The following is a 17,732-nucleotide window of genomic DNA, read 5'->3' as shown; positions in this document are numbered from 1 at the left end:
TACATCAACTAACCCAAAACTCCCCATCCATCCCACTCCCTCCCTCCTCCCCCTGGCAACTACAGATCTGCTCTCCATGGCCGTGATCTGTTTCTGTTTTGAAGAGAGGACCATTTGTGCCATATTTTAGATTCTACATATAAGTGATATCATATTGTATTTGTCTTTCTCTTTCTTACTTCACTTAGTTTGAGAATCTCTAATTCCATCCATGTTGCTGCAAATGGCATTATTTTTCTTTTTTATGGCTGAGTAGTATTCCATGGTGTATATATGTACCACATCCTCTAATCCATTCATCATTGATGGACATTTAGGTTGTTTCCATGTCTTAGCTATTATGAATAGTACTGTGATGAACACTGAGGTGAATGTATCTTTTGACTGAATATATTGTCCATATCTATGCCCAGGAATGGGAATGCTAGATCATATGGTAGTTCCATATTTAGCTTTCTGAGTTACCTCCATAATGTTTTCCATAGTGGTTATACCAATTTACATTCCCACCAACAGGGAATGAGAGTACCCTTTTCTACACACCCTCTCTAGCATTTGTTATTTGTAGTCTTCCTAGTGATAGACTTTCTGACTGGTATGAGGTGGTACCTCACTGTAATTTTGATTCACATTTCTCTAATGATTGGTGATGCTGAGCATTTTTTTGTGTGCCTACTGGCCATCCATATGTCTTCTTTGGAGAAATGTGCTTAGGTCTGCCCATTTTTTGATTGGGTTGTTTATTTGTTGTTGTTGTTGTTGAGTTGTATGAGTTATATATATATTTGTATTCTTCATTGTAATATTTCATCACTACTTTGAGGTACTCATAGATAAAGCTGTTTAATTTACACTGTGTTTAACAATTTGAAATTTTTTTTTACCAAAACAGTTAGCATATTAGCATAAAACAGACACATAGATCAACAGCACACAATAGGGAGCCCAAAAATAAACCCACGCATATATGACCAATAATTTACAAAGGAGACAAGACTATACAATGGAGAAAGAACAGTTTCTTCAACAAGTGCAACTGAGAAAACTGAGCAGCTACATGCAAAAGAACGAAACTAGACCACTATCTGGAACCACACACAAAAATTAACACAAGATGGACTAAAGACTTGAATGTAAGACCTGACACTGTAAAACTCCTTTAAAAAACATAGGTAAACCCTTTGTCACCAATCCTGGTGAGGATTTTTTGGATTTGACATCAAAAAGCAAGGGCAACAAAACCAAAAATCAACAAGTGGGACTATACCAAACTAAAAAGCTTCTGTACAGCAAAGAAAATCATCAACAAAATGAAAAAGTGACCTATTGAATGGGAGAAAATAATCACAAACCATACATCCAATACAGGGTTAATATCCAAAAAAAAAATATTTTTACTCAATAGTAAAAGTTAAAAAAATAAGCAATCCATTTTAAAAATTGTCAGAGGATCTGAATGGACATTTTTCCAAAGAAAACATACAGATGGCTAATAAGCAAATGAAAAAAAAATGCTCAACATCACTAATAATCATCAGGAAAATATGATCAAGATCACAATGAGATATCACCTAAAACCTGTTAGAATGGGTGTTATAAGAAATACAAGATATAGCAAGTGTTGTAAAGGATGTGGAAGAAGGGAACTCTTGTGCACTGTTGGTGGGAATGCAAATTGATGCAGCCACTATGGAAAACAGTATGGAGATTCTTCAAAAAAATTAAAAGTATAACTACCATATCATCCAGCAATTCCACTTCTGGGCATTTATCCAAAAAACAGGAAAACGCTAATTTAAAAAGATATAGGCACCTCTCTCTTCACTGCAACATTATTTACCATAGCCAAGATATGGAAACAACCTAAGCGTCCATCGATGGATGAATGGATAAAAAGATGTGGTATACGTAAGTAACAGACTACCACTCAGTCATTAAAAAGAATGAAATTTTGCAACTTGTGACAACATGGATGAACCCTGAGGTATTATGCTACATGAAATAAGTCAGACTGAGAAAGACAAATACCATATGATTTCATTTATATACGGAACCTAAAAGAAAAAAACTAAATAAACTAAACTTATAGATACAGAGAAGAGATCTGATGGTGGGAGAAATGGGTAAAGGGGGTCAAGAGGTATAAACTTTCAGTAATTAAATAAGTCCCAGGGATATAATTATAGCACAGTGACTATAGTAAATACTATATTGCATATTTAAAAATTGCTAAGAGAGTAGATCTTAAAAGCTCTCACCACAAGAAAAAAAAATTGTAACTATGTATAGTGAATTATGTTCACTAGACTTATTGTGGTGATAATTTTGCAGTATATACTAATATCAAAATGGTATTTGAAACTTACATAATATTATATGTCAACTATACATACCTCAGTTTTTAAAAAAAGCTAAAAAAACTTTAAAATGAATTATTTACTTATATTTTGTCATTCATTATTGTGTAGAGAACAGGACTGCTGGTTCTTAACTGTGGACCTCTCTCTCTCTTGGTGGCCAGGCAACTGTCTCTACTGTCTCTAGGTAGGTTTTAGAGAGCTGGCTTTTTTAGCACATCATTAAACTGGAACCTTCAATTTACCTTCAGGTTAGCTTCAATTACCTGACTTCTGAGTAAGATCACTGTAATGCTCTCTTCATTAAAAAGTGAAAGCAGAGAACGCCTCTACCACCACCCAGCCCCATTATCCAAGCACATCTTTCCAGGAAATTGTAAAAACAGGGACTTAAGTTGCTATTGACACTCCATCTGAGAATTTGCACCTACATTTTGTGATACTCGCTGCTGCGTGACCTGAGCCTTTGCAAGATAGCTCTTATTTAAGTCATTCTAAGACAACAAGGTCAGGGACTATTCATCTTACAGGTGAGAAATATGAAGTCAGAAGAATGAAGTGAAAATCTACTGATCAGAATCAATGTGGTATTTGACCTTCCTATTTCCAAGACAAAGCATCAGTGATGTAGGCTCCCAATTAAAACAATTATCATATTAGTCTATACCAAATCCTCTCACAAACACTTTACATTTACTGACATATTCAATCTTCTAACAAACCTTCAGGACAAGTACTACTATTACCTCTCTTTACAATGGAGGAAAATGAGCAAAAAAGAAATTTGGTGATTTCCTCAGTCATCTTACTACTAGTAAGTGGCAAAACTAGGGTTCAAATCCATGTGACCTGGGTCTAGGGTCCATGTTCTAACTTTCAAGCTATATTTGAAATGACAGGTTGGTTCAGGGACCCTTTCCCAGTGGTGGGAAAGCTGCACAACTGTGCTTGTCCCTGGGTCACACAACCAGTTCATCTTGAAGAAAGGGAACAGAAGCTCAGGTTGGTGTGCAGGCCAGCCAAAGATGCCTGTATCCCAGGGACTTTCTGTATTTCTGAGATTCTTTTTGGAATTAGCTGAGAGATACAGTAAGAAGACATAAAAAGGGCACATAGAACTGAATGGAGATGAAAATGCAATGTATCAAAATATGTGGGATGTGGCAAAAACAGGGCTGAGAGGAAATTCTATAGCATTAAATTTTTACATTACAAGAGAAGAAAGGTCTCAAGTCAACAAACTAAATTTCTACCTCAGGAAATTAGATAAAAAGAAGCAAGAGAGCCCAACGCAAGGAGAAGGAAAAAAGGGATAAAAAGAAAGCTACTGACAGGGAGAAAATATTCAAAACCCAGATAACCAACAAAGAACCACAGAATAGATAACAAATCCTCAAAACTTAACAGTAAAAAAATAAAAATACAATTAGAACATGGTAAAATACATGAACAGGTATTTCACTGAAGAAGATATGCAGACAGCAAATAAGCTTGTGAAAAGATGTTCAATGTAATTAGCCATTAGGGAAATATAAAGTGAAATCACCAAGAGATATCACTATCTGGCTAACAGATGGCTAAAATAACAATGATTATCACACAAAATGTGGGCAAGAATCCCGAGAAAACACATTACTCATACACTACTGGTGGAAATATAAAATGATATACTAGACACTTTGGAAATATTTGGCAGTTTCTTCTAAAACAAAACCTGCACCTATCATAGAACCCAGAAACTGCCAATTCGGCATTTATCTCCAAGAAACAGAAATATATCTTCACACAAAAGTCATAGCAGCTTATTCATTACAGCCCAAAACTGAAAACATCCTCAATATCCTTCAATTGATAAGTAGTTAAACTAAGTACGGTACATTCATAATATATAATACTACTCAGCAGTAAAAAGAACAAACCATTGATACATGCATCTTGTGTGGATCTCCAAACAATTATACTGAGTGAAAAAAGCCAGTCCCTGAAGGTCACATACTGTATGATTCTATTTATCCAACATTTTTCAAATGACAAAATTTTAGAAATGGAGGTTCTACTCCTGGTTTCCAGAGATGGCACAGGAGAAAAAGGCATGTGGAGCAACTGGAGAAAGGTGGGCATGGTTATCCAAGGGCAACTTAATGGGTCCTTGTAATATGGACTATTCAGTATCATGCTGTGGAGCTGGATACACAAACCTGCAATTGTGATAAAATTACACACAACTAAATCCTCCCATACACATAAGTATATACACACAGTGTAAATAAAGCTGGAGAGATCTAAATAAACCCAATCATATCAATGTCAATATCTTGAATGTGATACTCTACTAGTTTTACAAAATGTGACTAGCAGGGAGAACTAGGTAAAGTGTTTAAGGGATTTCTCTGTATTATATTTAAACAACTGTATGTGAATCCACAATTATCTCAATAAAATTCAATTAAAAATGATTCATGTAAATATTTTTTCCAGAGACTACTCCAAAATTATCTCAATAAAATTCAATTAAAATAATTCATGTAAATATTTCTTGCAGAGACTACTCTCAGTAGCTCTAAGATCAGATAAGGATTGCCTCCAGAGAAATTCTGTATAAAAAAACTCCTCAAGGCCAGTGCTGCCTCCTGATCATATTCAGTTAACTCAGCTTATATCATTTATAGATGTAAGAACTGAGATTCAGAAATGTTATGTAACTTTTCCATTGCTGCAGAGTGATGGAGCTGAAATCTGAACCCAGCACCATCTCACCATAACATACTAAGTATGTCGTACATCCTATGTAGTATGGTATCAACTACACGATACTGCACAGGCACAGCATTAACATCACTCTGAATTTCATAGGTTGGACACTGTTATTCTTGTGTCACTTTCTCAGTTAACAGAGGAAGACTGTGGGGGGTAAATGTATGCCTGATATTTTAAACAGAAATGCTTCAAATACAGTTAATCCTTCTTAAATAAGGAAATATGAATGTCAGTGGGGTGGTAGTGGTGGTGGTAATTCTCTCAGTTTAATAGTTGATCCCAATTATGATAATTAGACCTATAGATCGAAGTATGCCAGACTCCAAAAAGTTTTCCAAGCACTGAAATTGTCTTTAAAGGGCTTCAGTTTTTTTATCCAGCATGCATTGTTTATCACAGCAAAACCCAGTGGTTTTGAGAAGCTGGGACTTGGTAGAGAGTGCTAAACTTCTGTGACATCATGATTTCTATTATGAGCTGGCACAGACCAAATTGAGGTCAAAATGACCAGCTCTTTTCCAATGTTTTTGGAAGTGACACAAAAGCATCCTTTCCTTTGACAAAGCCCATTACCCAAGTGATAAATGAAGCGATACCAAGGACAAAGCACCCATGGTAGCAAAATATACAAATAAATAAATTCAGATTAGATTTGTTTCCTAAACTGCACAATTTTTAGGTTCAGAAGCTTTGAAAGCCAACCATGAATATATGTTGTGATGAGTGGAAAAAGATATGAAAAGACCCGTTTCAAGAAGAGAAGGTAGGAGGAGACTATGCATGAAGTCTGAGGGTCATTAACAATAACAAAAGTGATGAAGCTCTTCCTTAAAAATTAGCAGGTCCACACTTAGAGAAGCTTTGTTGCTCTTATAGAGCACTTACCAGGTAGTCAGAAAAGAAAACCATGCCTCTTCACCACCACCTGACACTCTCATATCTCTTCTTTCCTATTCCTCCACCTCTTACCAGCCTCTCCAACTGACAAACAGAGGTTCAAGAGCATGGTTCCTGCCACTGAGTGTCAAATACATCTGCACAGTAGAGGAAAAAAGCCTGTTCATGAAAACTAGTAAACATTGAATCAAGTCACTTTAAAATAAATATAATTTAATTTTTAAAATTTCACATTACCTATCAAAGTGAAAGCAATTCAATCAAAAATATTCTAAGAAGATGTAGTTAGAGGCATTTTGTTGAAATGTCCTATTTCAAATGTCAGCATGGGAAAGAGTGGTAAAAATCCTTGGTAACCACTCTATCACTAGACATTATTACCTGCTCTGGGCCCCCTTTTTTTTGGGAATTGGACACCTACCATCCATTTACATTTCATTTAAAGGGAACCAGCTTTTATATAAGATGATCACCCACCTCTCTCCATAGCTGCTTGGTTCAAGGACCATTCTCTACCATGTGAACTCAGAAGCAGAAAAAGCTAGGCTATAATTAGAAAACAAATGTAACACACAGAGATGAAGAGGAAAAGATATAGAGAAAATACATTTATTGGTTCCAATATACTATTGCTAGAAGCAGTAATTAATTTCTGAGCCCTTATCAGAACAATTAAGTCAGAGTCTCTGTAGGTAGGGCCTGGATTTTAGAAAAATTTCTCCCGACTCAGGTGCAGATGGGATTGTGAGTCATGGTTCTAGACAGATGCCAAGGCTCCAGTTCATCTCCTATGTGGAGCTTAGAAGATACCCTAGTATCTGCCCAGTAAATTACTCTTATCTAATAATAATTTCTCTGCCAAAATTTTAGAACACATCATGGTCCTGCAGAGAGAGAGAGAAAATATATAACATTCTAATGCACTGTCACATTTTTAATAAGTTAGTTCAAAAATATATTTGTCCTATATCTATAGTGTGATTCTTTTGATGAGGATTTTTTTAAAAAAACAAGGGAAGGAGTTCCCGTGATGGGTTAAAAACCCAACTAGTATCCAGGAGAATGCAGATTCCATCCCTGGCCCTTGCTCAGTGGGTTAAGGATCCAGCATTGCCACAAGCTGCGGCTTAGGTCAAGGATACAGCTTGGATCTGGCTTTGCTATGATTGTGGCATAGGTTGGCAGCTGAAGTTCCAGTTTGACCCCCTAGCCTGGGAACTTCCAAATGCCACAGGTGCGGCCCTAAGAAAAAAAAAAAAAAAGGAAAGACCTGTAGACCTATATAGACTTATATGAATATGCAAAATCTACATAAATGAATTCATTTAGTAGGAGTCTGAGTTTCAGGCCCAAGATATAATATGAAATAAATACATAAGGATTGTAAAAGTTTTCATAAATATGTTCAAGAACTTAAAAAGATGGTTATAATAGAGAAATATGGAGAATGTCAACAAAGACATGGAAGATGTAATAAAGAATGAGACAGAAATAATAGAAATGGACAGTGTAATATCTGAAATGGAAAATTTACTAGAGAGGCTTAACAGCAGATCAAAATAAAGATTAATAACTTGAAAAGAGACTCAGAAAATATGCAGTTCTAAGAAAAGAGTGAAAGAATGAAAATACCATCAAAGTTTCATTGATCTGTAGGACAATAACTAGAGTTCTCTCACATATTCAGTTGGATTCCTAGAAATAAGAGAAAGAATGAAACAGAAGTTTAAAAGAAAAATGGCTGAAATGTAATTAAATTTGGAGAAAAATGTTAAGTGGCATATCCACGAAGCTCAGAGAACCTCAAATACAAAAAAAAAAAAAAAAGAGAGAGAGAGAGAGAGAGAGAAAAGCATATATTACAGACTAACTGCAAGAAAGCCAAAGATCTAACAATATCTTAAAATCAGTGATAGCCTACTTGCTATCAGATGAAAATGGAAGTCTCGGGATGTCTTAAAATTGGGGGAAATAAAATAGAGCATTGCCAATCCACAATTTTATATTTAGAAAAGATGATTCTCAAAAATGAAAGCAAAATAAATATATTTTCACATTAATAAAAGCCGAGAGAACTCATTGCCAGCAGATCTGCACTTGAAGATCTCCAAAGAGAAATTCTTCAGCCCAAGGAGAGGTGACTATAAAACTCAAATGTCCAAGAAGTAAGTGCACATGGAAATGTGTATAAGTGGGTAAATATAAGAGCTACCTTTTTTTCCTCAATACCTATAAAAGAGAACTATTCTAAGCTGAAATCATAACAATGAATATGGAGTTTATACCTTATATCCACATAAAATATGTGACATCAATGACATAAAGAACTTAGGAACTGAAACCCATTGTTGCAAATGTCTTAATTTTGTACTCAGTGATATAGTATTAACTCTAAGGGCACTGTGACAATATAAGAGCAACCTGTTAAGCATAACAAACATAAAAAGATGCAGGTAAAAAATACTTAAAAAAAGATGCGGTTGTTATAACCTGACTTATTTTTTTTCATTTTTTGTTTTATTGAAGTTAGTTGATTTATAATGTTGTGATAATTTCTGCTGTACAACAAAGTGACTGAGTTATACAGGTACAGACATCCATTGTTTTTCAGATTCTTTCTCACATAGACCATCACAAAACATTGGGTAGTTTCATGTGCTATACAACAGGTTCCGGTTGGCTAGTCATTCCATATACCACAGTGTGTATATGCCAATCCCAAGATACCACAGCTCACGGCAACATCAGATCCTTAACCCACTGAGTGAGGCCAGGGATCAAACCCACAAAGGTGGCTGTGTGTATGTGAGGGTGGAAGGTAAAATCTCTATATCACCTGACCTATTCAAGTTGGAACAGCATCAGACCCTGACTTTAAGAAAGACGAGTCGGCAAGTTTGGATCGGCATTGCTTTGGTGCCTATTTCCTGTTTTATTCTTTAACACACTATTTCTACATTTAAAAAATATCCTGTGCAATTTCTAAGGAAAAATACAATGTGATTTTTAAAATTTATTTTTATGTATATACTGACAAATAGCATGCATACAAAGGAAAATGGAAAACTCCAAAACTCCATTCTTATCCATCTTCCTCTATTCAAACTTCTCTCACAGGGGCACTCTTCAGAGATTAATCGGATTTATTTCTGTAAAGTTCTGATTCTCTATAAAGTTAAGGACCTCTAGATTCTCCCAGTTCCTGTCACTATGCAAGTAAGCAGAACCCTATGGGGCCCTTCCAGGACAGACACCACCTCCCCACTCTCACCCCCGCCATTGTCCTCCGCCTGTCTCTTGTCTACAGAAAAATTTTGGCCTCCTAGGTGTTCACCGAGTTCCGAAGAATAAATTCTATTACACAAGTGAGAAAATACAGAAAGGAAAACAATCAAGCAAGACAAAATAATAATAGTTCGGTCAATTGAATAAAGCCAAGTACATTTAGTTCCTTCTCAACAGCCATAGAATATCCTGAGCCATAGTCTCTGAACTGTTTTGCAGCTACTGAAACCCCCCCCAGATGGAAGAAGTTAACTAAAGGCTGCCCACAAGTGCAGACCCCAGGCCAGTTGGAACCAGAAGAGTGATGTTGACTTCCTGTTATACTTCACAACCAACCAATCAGAAGAATGTCAAGGAGCTGATCACACACCCTACAACCTATCTCCCTGACCCTGTCTTTAAAACGCTTTGCCTAAAAGCCATTGGGGAGGTCACGTCTGTTAAGCCTGAGCTGCCTAGACTCCTTCCTTGATGCCCTCCAAGAAATGCTGCCCTCTCCTTTAACACAACCCCTTGTTAGTACTTTGGCTTTACTGCTGGTAGGCAACCTGACCCAAGTTTGGTTTGATAACAGATGAATTGTGTTTTTCCCCACGGACTACAGACCTGAACCCCACAGGGTTGAAAACAATACTTGTGCCTAACAACAATAATTAACAAGTGGAATTTTCTCCCAATGTCAAAAACATGGGCAACCCTGCTTCCCCAGCCCTCTTCCTGGCATCCCTCCCTTAACTCCCTCCCTCACTGCAAACATCAAATTGGCCTCCTCCAATCCTGTGTAAAGGGAAAACAAATGCCTGGGCCCTAAGCCCTAGTGTTTCCAGCCAGCTTGGCAACACCAGAGCCAATTCAAGCCAAGGGTCTGAGGAGCAGCAGGTGCAGAGGTGGGACAGGTGCAAATTAACAGGATTCTAAAGAGTGGTGTCTGCTCCTTTCCCTGCTCCTTAATCTCTCCCATCCGCAGCCTGCCACAGAGGCTCTAGAAAGTGCCTCTCTGATTAGAGGCAACGGCCAACTTGCTCTTATCTTTCTCTTTACCTCATAAGAAAGCACTAACAACTTGTTTTTCTTCATTTCCAGTCCCCTAGGTTTGTCATTTGGAAGCTGCTCCAGCGATGGCGTGCGCCTGCCAGGACCGCGGACAAACGGCGGCGGCGAGCCCGCAGCATGCGGGCGGGGCCGGGAGGCAGTGGGCGGGGCCGGGAGGCGGTGCCCGGTGAGGGTCCCCGACCGCGGGACCACGCCCCCTGACACCTCGCGGCTCTATTTTGGTTTCAATTTAAAAATCCTCATCCTTCTCCCGGTCTACGCCCTGCCCCTTCCCTTTCTCTTTACTCCACGGAAAAAATCAGACCCCAGCCCTGCCGTCGCTAGTGCCGGAGGCGGGCAAGCTGGGCTGAGTGGGGCCCGGGCGGGCAGGGAGCGAGGTCCCTTGACCTCCACCCCGTGCAGCATACTCAGGTGGTTCACGAAGTTTCGGAGAACACAGGAGGTGTCCATCTCCGACGCTTGGTGGTGCTCGGTCCCTCTGGATCTGAAGTCTGGGGCCCATGCCCATGAGAGGGAGACTGTGCTAGGGGAGACCTTTCCACCCCTACAGAAGCGCTCTCTGGAAAACCCTTCCCCTCGTCTTCTGGCCAGAAGGGGCTGCCTCTGCACAGCTCTGGGGACCCCGGCCAGGCTGACTCGCAGGTAAAAGGGTTTGTAATAGCTTCTTGACTTGCCTACTGTGCAGTAGGGCAGGTGTTACAGGAGAGAACTCATCTCTCACTTTAGCACTCAGGCTGGGGGATGTAATTATTTCGAAGTGCATTTGCAAAAAAAAAAAATAAAATTTATGCTTTCTAGACTTGTACTAGGTTGACTTCCTACTTACTTGAAAATAAATCAGTATTTTTTTCTTTTTACAGCTGCACCCACAGCGTATGTAAGTTCCCAGGAGAGGACCCAGCGTTATCCCTGTGAGGATGTGGATTCCATCCCTGTTCTAGCCCAGTGGATTGGGGACCTAGCATCCCCATGGCTGTGGTGTAAGGCTGCAGCTGTAGCATCACTTTGACCTCTGTCTCAGGAACTTCCAGATGCCACATGTGCAGATGTGAAAAAAAAAAGTATTAAACTGTAAGAGGAAACACTCTTAGGGACACGTATAAAAATATATAAAATGTGTATATGCATATTATCTGTGAAAACATACCTTTTTTCTACCTAAATAAATATATGAATTAGATATGATCTTAAAATTGTTTTGGTTTGTTTTTCAAATTCCATTGTTTAGTTTATGTGAAAAAACAAACACTTAAGAATAGCTAGGGAGTTTTCAGAAAAGAAACTTCAGATAATAAAAAGCATTACAAAGCTATAGTGATTAAAAGACAGTGGCATAGACCTAGAACCAGATAGGTTAATGAAATTGAAAATCTGAGACCCAAGAATAAAAAGAAAGCTGGCATTTTAGATGGGGGAGTTGAGGTAAAGAGGAACATTTAACAGATCATACTTGGACAACAGGATATTTATTTGGGAAAACTAATAATAAAGCTGGAATTTTTCTTAAGTTTAAGCTGTACAGCATAATGATTTGACTTTCATATGTGAAATGATTACCACAAGTTTTGTGAACATCCACCATTTCATATATACAAAATTAAACAGAAAAAAATATTTTTCTTTGTGATAACAACCCTTAGGATTTACTTTAACAACTTTCAGATATGAATTACTGCAATGTTACCATATTTATCATGTACATTATATCTGTAGCACTTGTTATATGTGGAAGTTTGTACCTCTTTATTACCTTCATCCAATTCTCCCTCTTGTCACCCCCACTGCCCCAGCCTCTGAGAATCACAGTTTGATCTTTCTCTGAGTTTGTTTGCTTGTTTTTGAAGTATAATTGACTTTATAACACTATGTGATTTCCTAGTACACACCATAGTGATTCAGTATTTCTATACATTTGAAAATTATCACCATGATAAATCTAGTTACCATCTATTTACATTTTTAATGTTCACTTTATCATTGGAATTTATCCTACAATACATCTTCCCAAGTGGGCAAATAAAAGTCTGTTTTCACAGTTGTTCACAGTAGGATCATTTGTAATATTAAAAAAATTGGAAACAATTTTATATCCATTGAATAGGAATTGGTCACAACCACATGTGGAATATTGTATAGTTAAACCATTATGTAGTTCTGAGTGTTCTAACTTACCATATCCAAAGTACTTTATAAATTAAAACAAAAACAAGCAAAATTCGCCTTGTCCTGTGTCTCAACTTGCTCTTTTGTTTCTGCTCTTTACTGTATAATATATACAGTTTCTATATATATAGGAACTATCATTTGTGTTTCAGTAATATATGTTGTAAGATATTGTTTTATGAATACATACAAAGAGAAGGCTCTATCTTTCCGTACTATGTAAATTATGAGTATCTATATTCTTTTTTTTTTTTTTTTTTTTTTTTTTTGTCTTGTTGTTGTTGTTGCTATTTCTTGGGCCGCTCCCGTGGCATATGGAGGTTTCCGGGCTAGGGGTTGAATTGGAGCTGTAGCCACCGGCCTACACCAGAGCCACAGCAACACGGGATCCGAGCCGCGTCTGCAACCTACACCACAGCTCACGGCAACGCCGGATCGTTAACCCACTGAGCAAGGGCAGGGATCAAACCCACAACCTCATGGTTCCTAGTCGGATTCGTTAACCACTGCGCCACGACGGGAACTCCTATATTCTTTTATATATTTCTATAATGTATACATGTTTATAAAGAAAAAATATTTCTGGTGTAATTGGAAAAACTAAAAGATCCTGATACTTTTTCAGCAGTATTTTATATAAAATGATTCCTTACTGGATATTTTAGTCATGATTCTCTATTAAGAAAATATATTCCCTTACATAAGGTTTTTTGTTTTTTTTTACTGTCCATATAGTCATAGCTCAGTGGTGGGGGGATAAAATGATTCTAGGACCCCACCCCAACAGATACTAAAATTCTGGATGCTCAAGTCCCTTATATAAACTGGCATAGTACAATCAGCCCTACCTATCCCTGGGTTTCTTATATGGAGGGCCAACCATACACAATGCAAACACACACAAAACACATTTTCTGTTAAATATTTATCTTCTTTTAGCTTCTTTTTAAACACAACATCTCCCAATTTGAACTTTTGATTCCTGCCCTTCCCAGCCCCCAGCACTCCAGTCCCCAACATTTTCCCACCAACTTCCTCTCTAGTTCAGTTAATGGCATCACCATCAACGCAGGTGCCCTGGCTTAAAAAGTAAAACTCCTTCTTGACTCCTCTCTTTACTTAGTCCATCAGAGACTCCTGTAGGTTCTGCCTCCAAACTTCGTTATGCATCTGACCACATCTGACCCTCTGTTGTGTCACCTTCCTATAATCTGAACCCACATCAGCTCTCACCTGGATCACTGCTGCCATCCCTCCCTCATTGCTGCTTCTCCTGCCCTGTCAAGATGAAGCTTAAATCAGATGTGATCACTCCGCTGATTAAAGTCCTCCAAAGACTTCCCACCTGCAACTACAACAGATTCCAAACATTTTGCCTTGAGATTCAACAGCAGTCTCATTCCTACTTCTTACCTTGACTCTCTCCTTCCCTTATGTCCCAGTCACACCTGACTACTTTCTCTCCCTTAAATATGAAGCTCAGGGCTTTTGCACTGACTCTCTTGTTTTTCTAGATCTCTCTTCCCACATTTTCAGTATGATGCCTCTTTTCATAGTTCAGATAGCTGAAAGGTCACCTCCTGAGCGAGGCCTTGCCTGACCCTCCTGGAACTCCCCAGCCATGTTTTTAAACATTTTATTCTGTTTCCTTCATAGCTGTACTATCTGAATTTAATCTTAAATATTTGTTGATATGTTTAACTCCATTAGAATATAATCTCCAGAAAAGTGTCCATTGGTATTGTCAGCATTTATAGTAGTGCCTGGTACATAATAGGTGCTCGGAAAATACTGACTTAATGAAGGAAATAATGAAAAGCAGCTGGGGTCAAAAATCATAAAACTTGTTATATGTGCCAATAAGGAATAATGGTATATATTATATATGTTTGTGTGAACATAAAGCATTAAAATGGTTTATTTTTCAGTACTAGAATTCTTAAAAAATATCAGCAGTCGGGTCTTTTGTGAACATATTTTATTTTGCCTCATTTTATTTATTTTTCTTTATTTTTTTCCACTGTACAGCATGAGGACCAAGTTACACATACATGTATACATAATTCTTCCTCCCATTGTTGTATTGCACTGTAAGTATCTAGACATATTTCTCAATGCTACACAGCAGGATCTCACTGTAATCCACTGCAAGAGCAATAGTTTGCATCCATTAACCTCAGGCTCCCAATCCCTCCCACTCCCTCCCTCTGCCTCCCTCTCCCCCCTCTCCCCCCCAACCCCCCTCATCCCCCTCTTCCCCCCAGGCAGCCACAAGTCCATTATCCAAGTCTATGATTTTCTTTTCTGTGGAAATGTTCATTTGTGCCATATATTAGATTCCAGATATGTTATATCATGTGGTATTTGTATTTATCTTTCTGACTTATTTCACTCAGTATGAGAATCTCTAGTTCCATCCATGTTGCTACAAATGGCATTATTTTGTTCTTTTTTATGGCTGAGTAGTATTCCATTGTGTATATATACCACATCTTCCTAATCCAATTGTCTGTCGATGGACATTTGGGTTGTTTCCATGGACTTCCCATGTGGCTCACAACATAACTACTCCACGTTGCTTCTACAGTGGCTGTGCCTCGACCCCTAGCCTGGGAACTTCCATATGCCTTATTTTAAATGTGAATTATATGATAGTTTTAGGAATACTTTGAGTTTATTTCATTTTAAAATTGTTTTTGTGTTTTAACACTTGGATACTATGTCTATTCATTTATGAATAGAACATTACTGTCTTCCTGTATTTGGCACAGAAAGAACTAAAGGAAATTTATATTGATCATATTTAAAGAAAGATACTTAAAATACATAGGAAGATTAGATAAAGAAAAAAAGAGTAGGAAAGAAGTCTGACAAGAGATGATAGTAATAAAAAGCTTACCTAGACAGAGGAGATCTGAAAAGTGGGCCCTGAGTATTCTGGTTACTGACTTGAGGAGGGACACACCACATTTATGGGACTTGGGTTTTCTATGACATAAAAGTCAACCAGTTCTGGAGTTCCCATAGTGGCTCAGTGGTTAATGAATCTGACTAGGGACCATGAGGTTGCGGGTTTGATCCCTGACCTTGCTCAGTGGTTTAAGGATCTGGCATTGCCATGAGCTGTGGTGTAGGTCGCAGACACGGCTCGGATCCTGTGTTGCTGTGGCTCTGGTGTAGGCCAGCAGCTACAGCTCCTATTCCACCCCTAGCCTGGGAACCTCCATATGCCATGGGAGCAGCCCAAAAAATGGCAAAAAAGACAAAAAAAAAAAAAAAGTCAACCAGTTCTTTCAGAAATGCTGAACTATTCCTGATACTAAGGCCAGGAGAAAATGTCTCCAATCTCAGTGAAAGAATACGGTGTAACATGAAGGGTGACCTCAACACCTTCCTTTCAGTAATTATGGTGACCTAGATTGGTTTAGGAAGAATAAGTCAAAATAGAGTCACCAGTGAAGTAAACTAAGTCACCTCTAAGTGAACTATGTGTGGCACAGTGCTTTTTAAACTATTAAGTATGTATGCTGCTTTGTTTTGAACTTAGACACAGTCACTTTCTGAAAATAACAGGGCTTCCTTTTCCCCTTTGCCTCATGTATATACATTGTTGTTTGCATCTGATCCAGTTTAATCCCAAATTATTGGGTCAGCTTCTGCTAAATCCAAGGTCTTGACAATGCTATATTATATAGTCACTACCATTTCACAATATTTCAGTGTATTTCAACATTATTTAGCTTTATTTTTATTTTTTTAATTTTTATTGAAGTATTGGAGTTCCCATTGTGGCTTAGTGAAAATGAATCTGACTAGCATCCATGAGGATGCAGGTTCCATCCCTGGCCTCGCCCAGCAGATTAAGGATCCTGCATTGCCATGAGCTGTGGTGCAGTCCGCAGATGTGGCCCAGAAACGGCGTTGCTGTGGCTGTGGCATAGGCCGGCAGCTACAGCTCCAATTCAACACCTAGCCTAGGAATCTCCATGTGCCACAAGTGCGGCCCTAAAAAGACAAAAAAAAAAAAAAAGTTTTATTGAAGTATAGTTGACTTACAATGTTGTAGTAACATCTGCTATGCAAGAAAGTGCTTCAGCTATACATGTACACACATCCATTCTTTTTCAAATTCTTTCTCCACATAGATTATCACAGAACACTGAGCAGAAGTCTCTGTGCCATACGGCAGTTCCCCAGAGGTATATCATTCCATATACCTCAGTGTACATATGCCAGATATAATTCTCATACATAAAATATACCATTTGAGGTATGCAGTTCAGTGTTTTTTAGTATTTCCACAAGGTTGTTCCACCATCACTACTATTTAAATCCAGAACATTTTCACCACCTCACATTAACAATCACTCCACATTTTGTCCTTCCCCTGGCAACCACTGATTTACTTATATCTGTATAGTGTTAGGAATAACTTAAGAGTTTATTGGGTACCCTTTGTAGTTGACCAGAGTTAAGTTACTTACATAAATAATTTATTATTTTTCTTTTGAGAAGATGAAAATGATAAGCATCATTTCCCTAGTTTCTTATTTTAGAAGTAAAATAATACATCAATTAGGTAAATTAATGACAACTCAATTAATTACTTTAAATATAGGAGAAGAGAGTAAAACAAATTTTGGAGAGAAGCATCTTCAGATTATATTTTTTAACAACTATAGATACTTCTCGGCCATATGGAGAGTCTCATATCTAAATGCTGGCAATTCTTCAAATTTTAAGCAGTCCTTTTGAAATGTTTATGGAAAGTTATCCCTGCTTCTCCAGTAAGTGTTGTGGGTCCTGCTTCCTTACTAGGAGGCTTCCTTTCCCAGGGAAGAGGGTGAAGTGCACCTTGTTACTTCTGGGCAGGAGTTCGAGCTCCCTGTTAGGGCTGCACTGATGCTGTCTTGGCGGGGGGTGGGTGGTGAGGGGGCATAGAAAGGAGATTATATTGCCGCTGCTTTTAAGAGCTGTGTAATAAAAGAAAAAGAAAATCTAAAGTCATAAATTAGCGGTACCCTCCAACTAATTCATGATTTTGAGTACTTTTATTAAATGTGTCACTTTCCTCAACTGTGATCGCTCTTATACTGACAAAAGTTAAAATATAACTCATCCTTTTTGGAGGAGAGCTGTGTGAGAACCAGATGATAAGTGTATAAACAAGTATCTGAGTCAGAGACAATACTGAATAGTCTTTAAGCCATCATTTTGAAC

General features: G+C 38.0%; 1 protein-coding gene across 1 annotated transcript in view; it reads left to right on the top strand.

The window, feature by feature from the left end:
* Positions 1 to 11,506, top strand: part of LOC110256334 — a 64,231-nt gene extending 52,725 nt beyond the window's left edge. Inside the window, exons 2-3 of the mRNA XM_021069813.1 lie at positions 10,346 to 10,991; positions 11,210 to 11,506. Coding sequence (XP_020925472.1) covers positions 10,346 to 10,991; positions 11,210 to 11,264 — 701 coding nt within the window. The 3' untranslated portion in view covers positions 11,265 to 11,506. The remainder of the gene's footprint in view (positions 1 to 10,345; positions 10,992 to 11,209) is intronic.

The sequence above is a fragment of the Sus scrofa genome, chromosome 13 (assembly GCF_000003025.6).
Source record: "Sus scrofa isolate TJ Tabasco breed Duroc chromosome 13, Sscrofa11.1, whole genome shotgun sequence".
In the NCBI taxonomy this organism is placed as follows: domain Eukaryota; kingdom Metazoa; phylum Chordata; class Mammalia; order Artiodactyla; family Suidae; genus Sus; species Sus scrofa.
The sequence above is the reverse complement of the archived record's forward strand: the minus strand, read 5'-3'. Positions and strand labels throughout refer to the sequence as shown.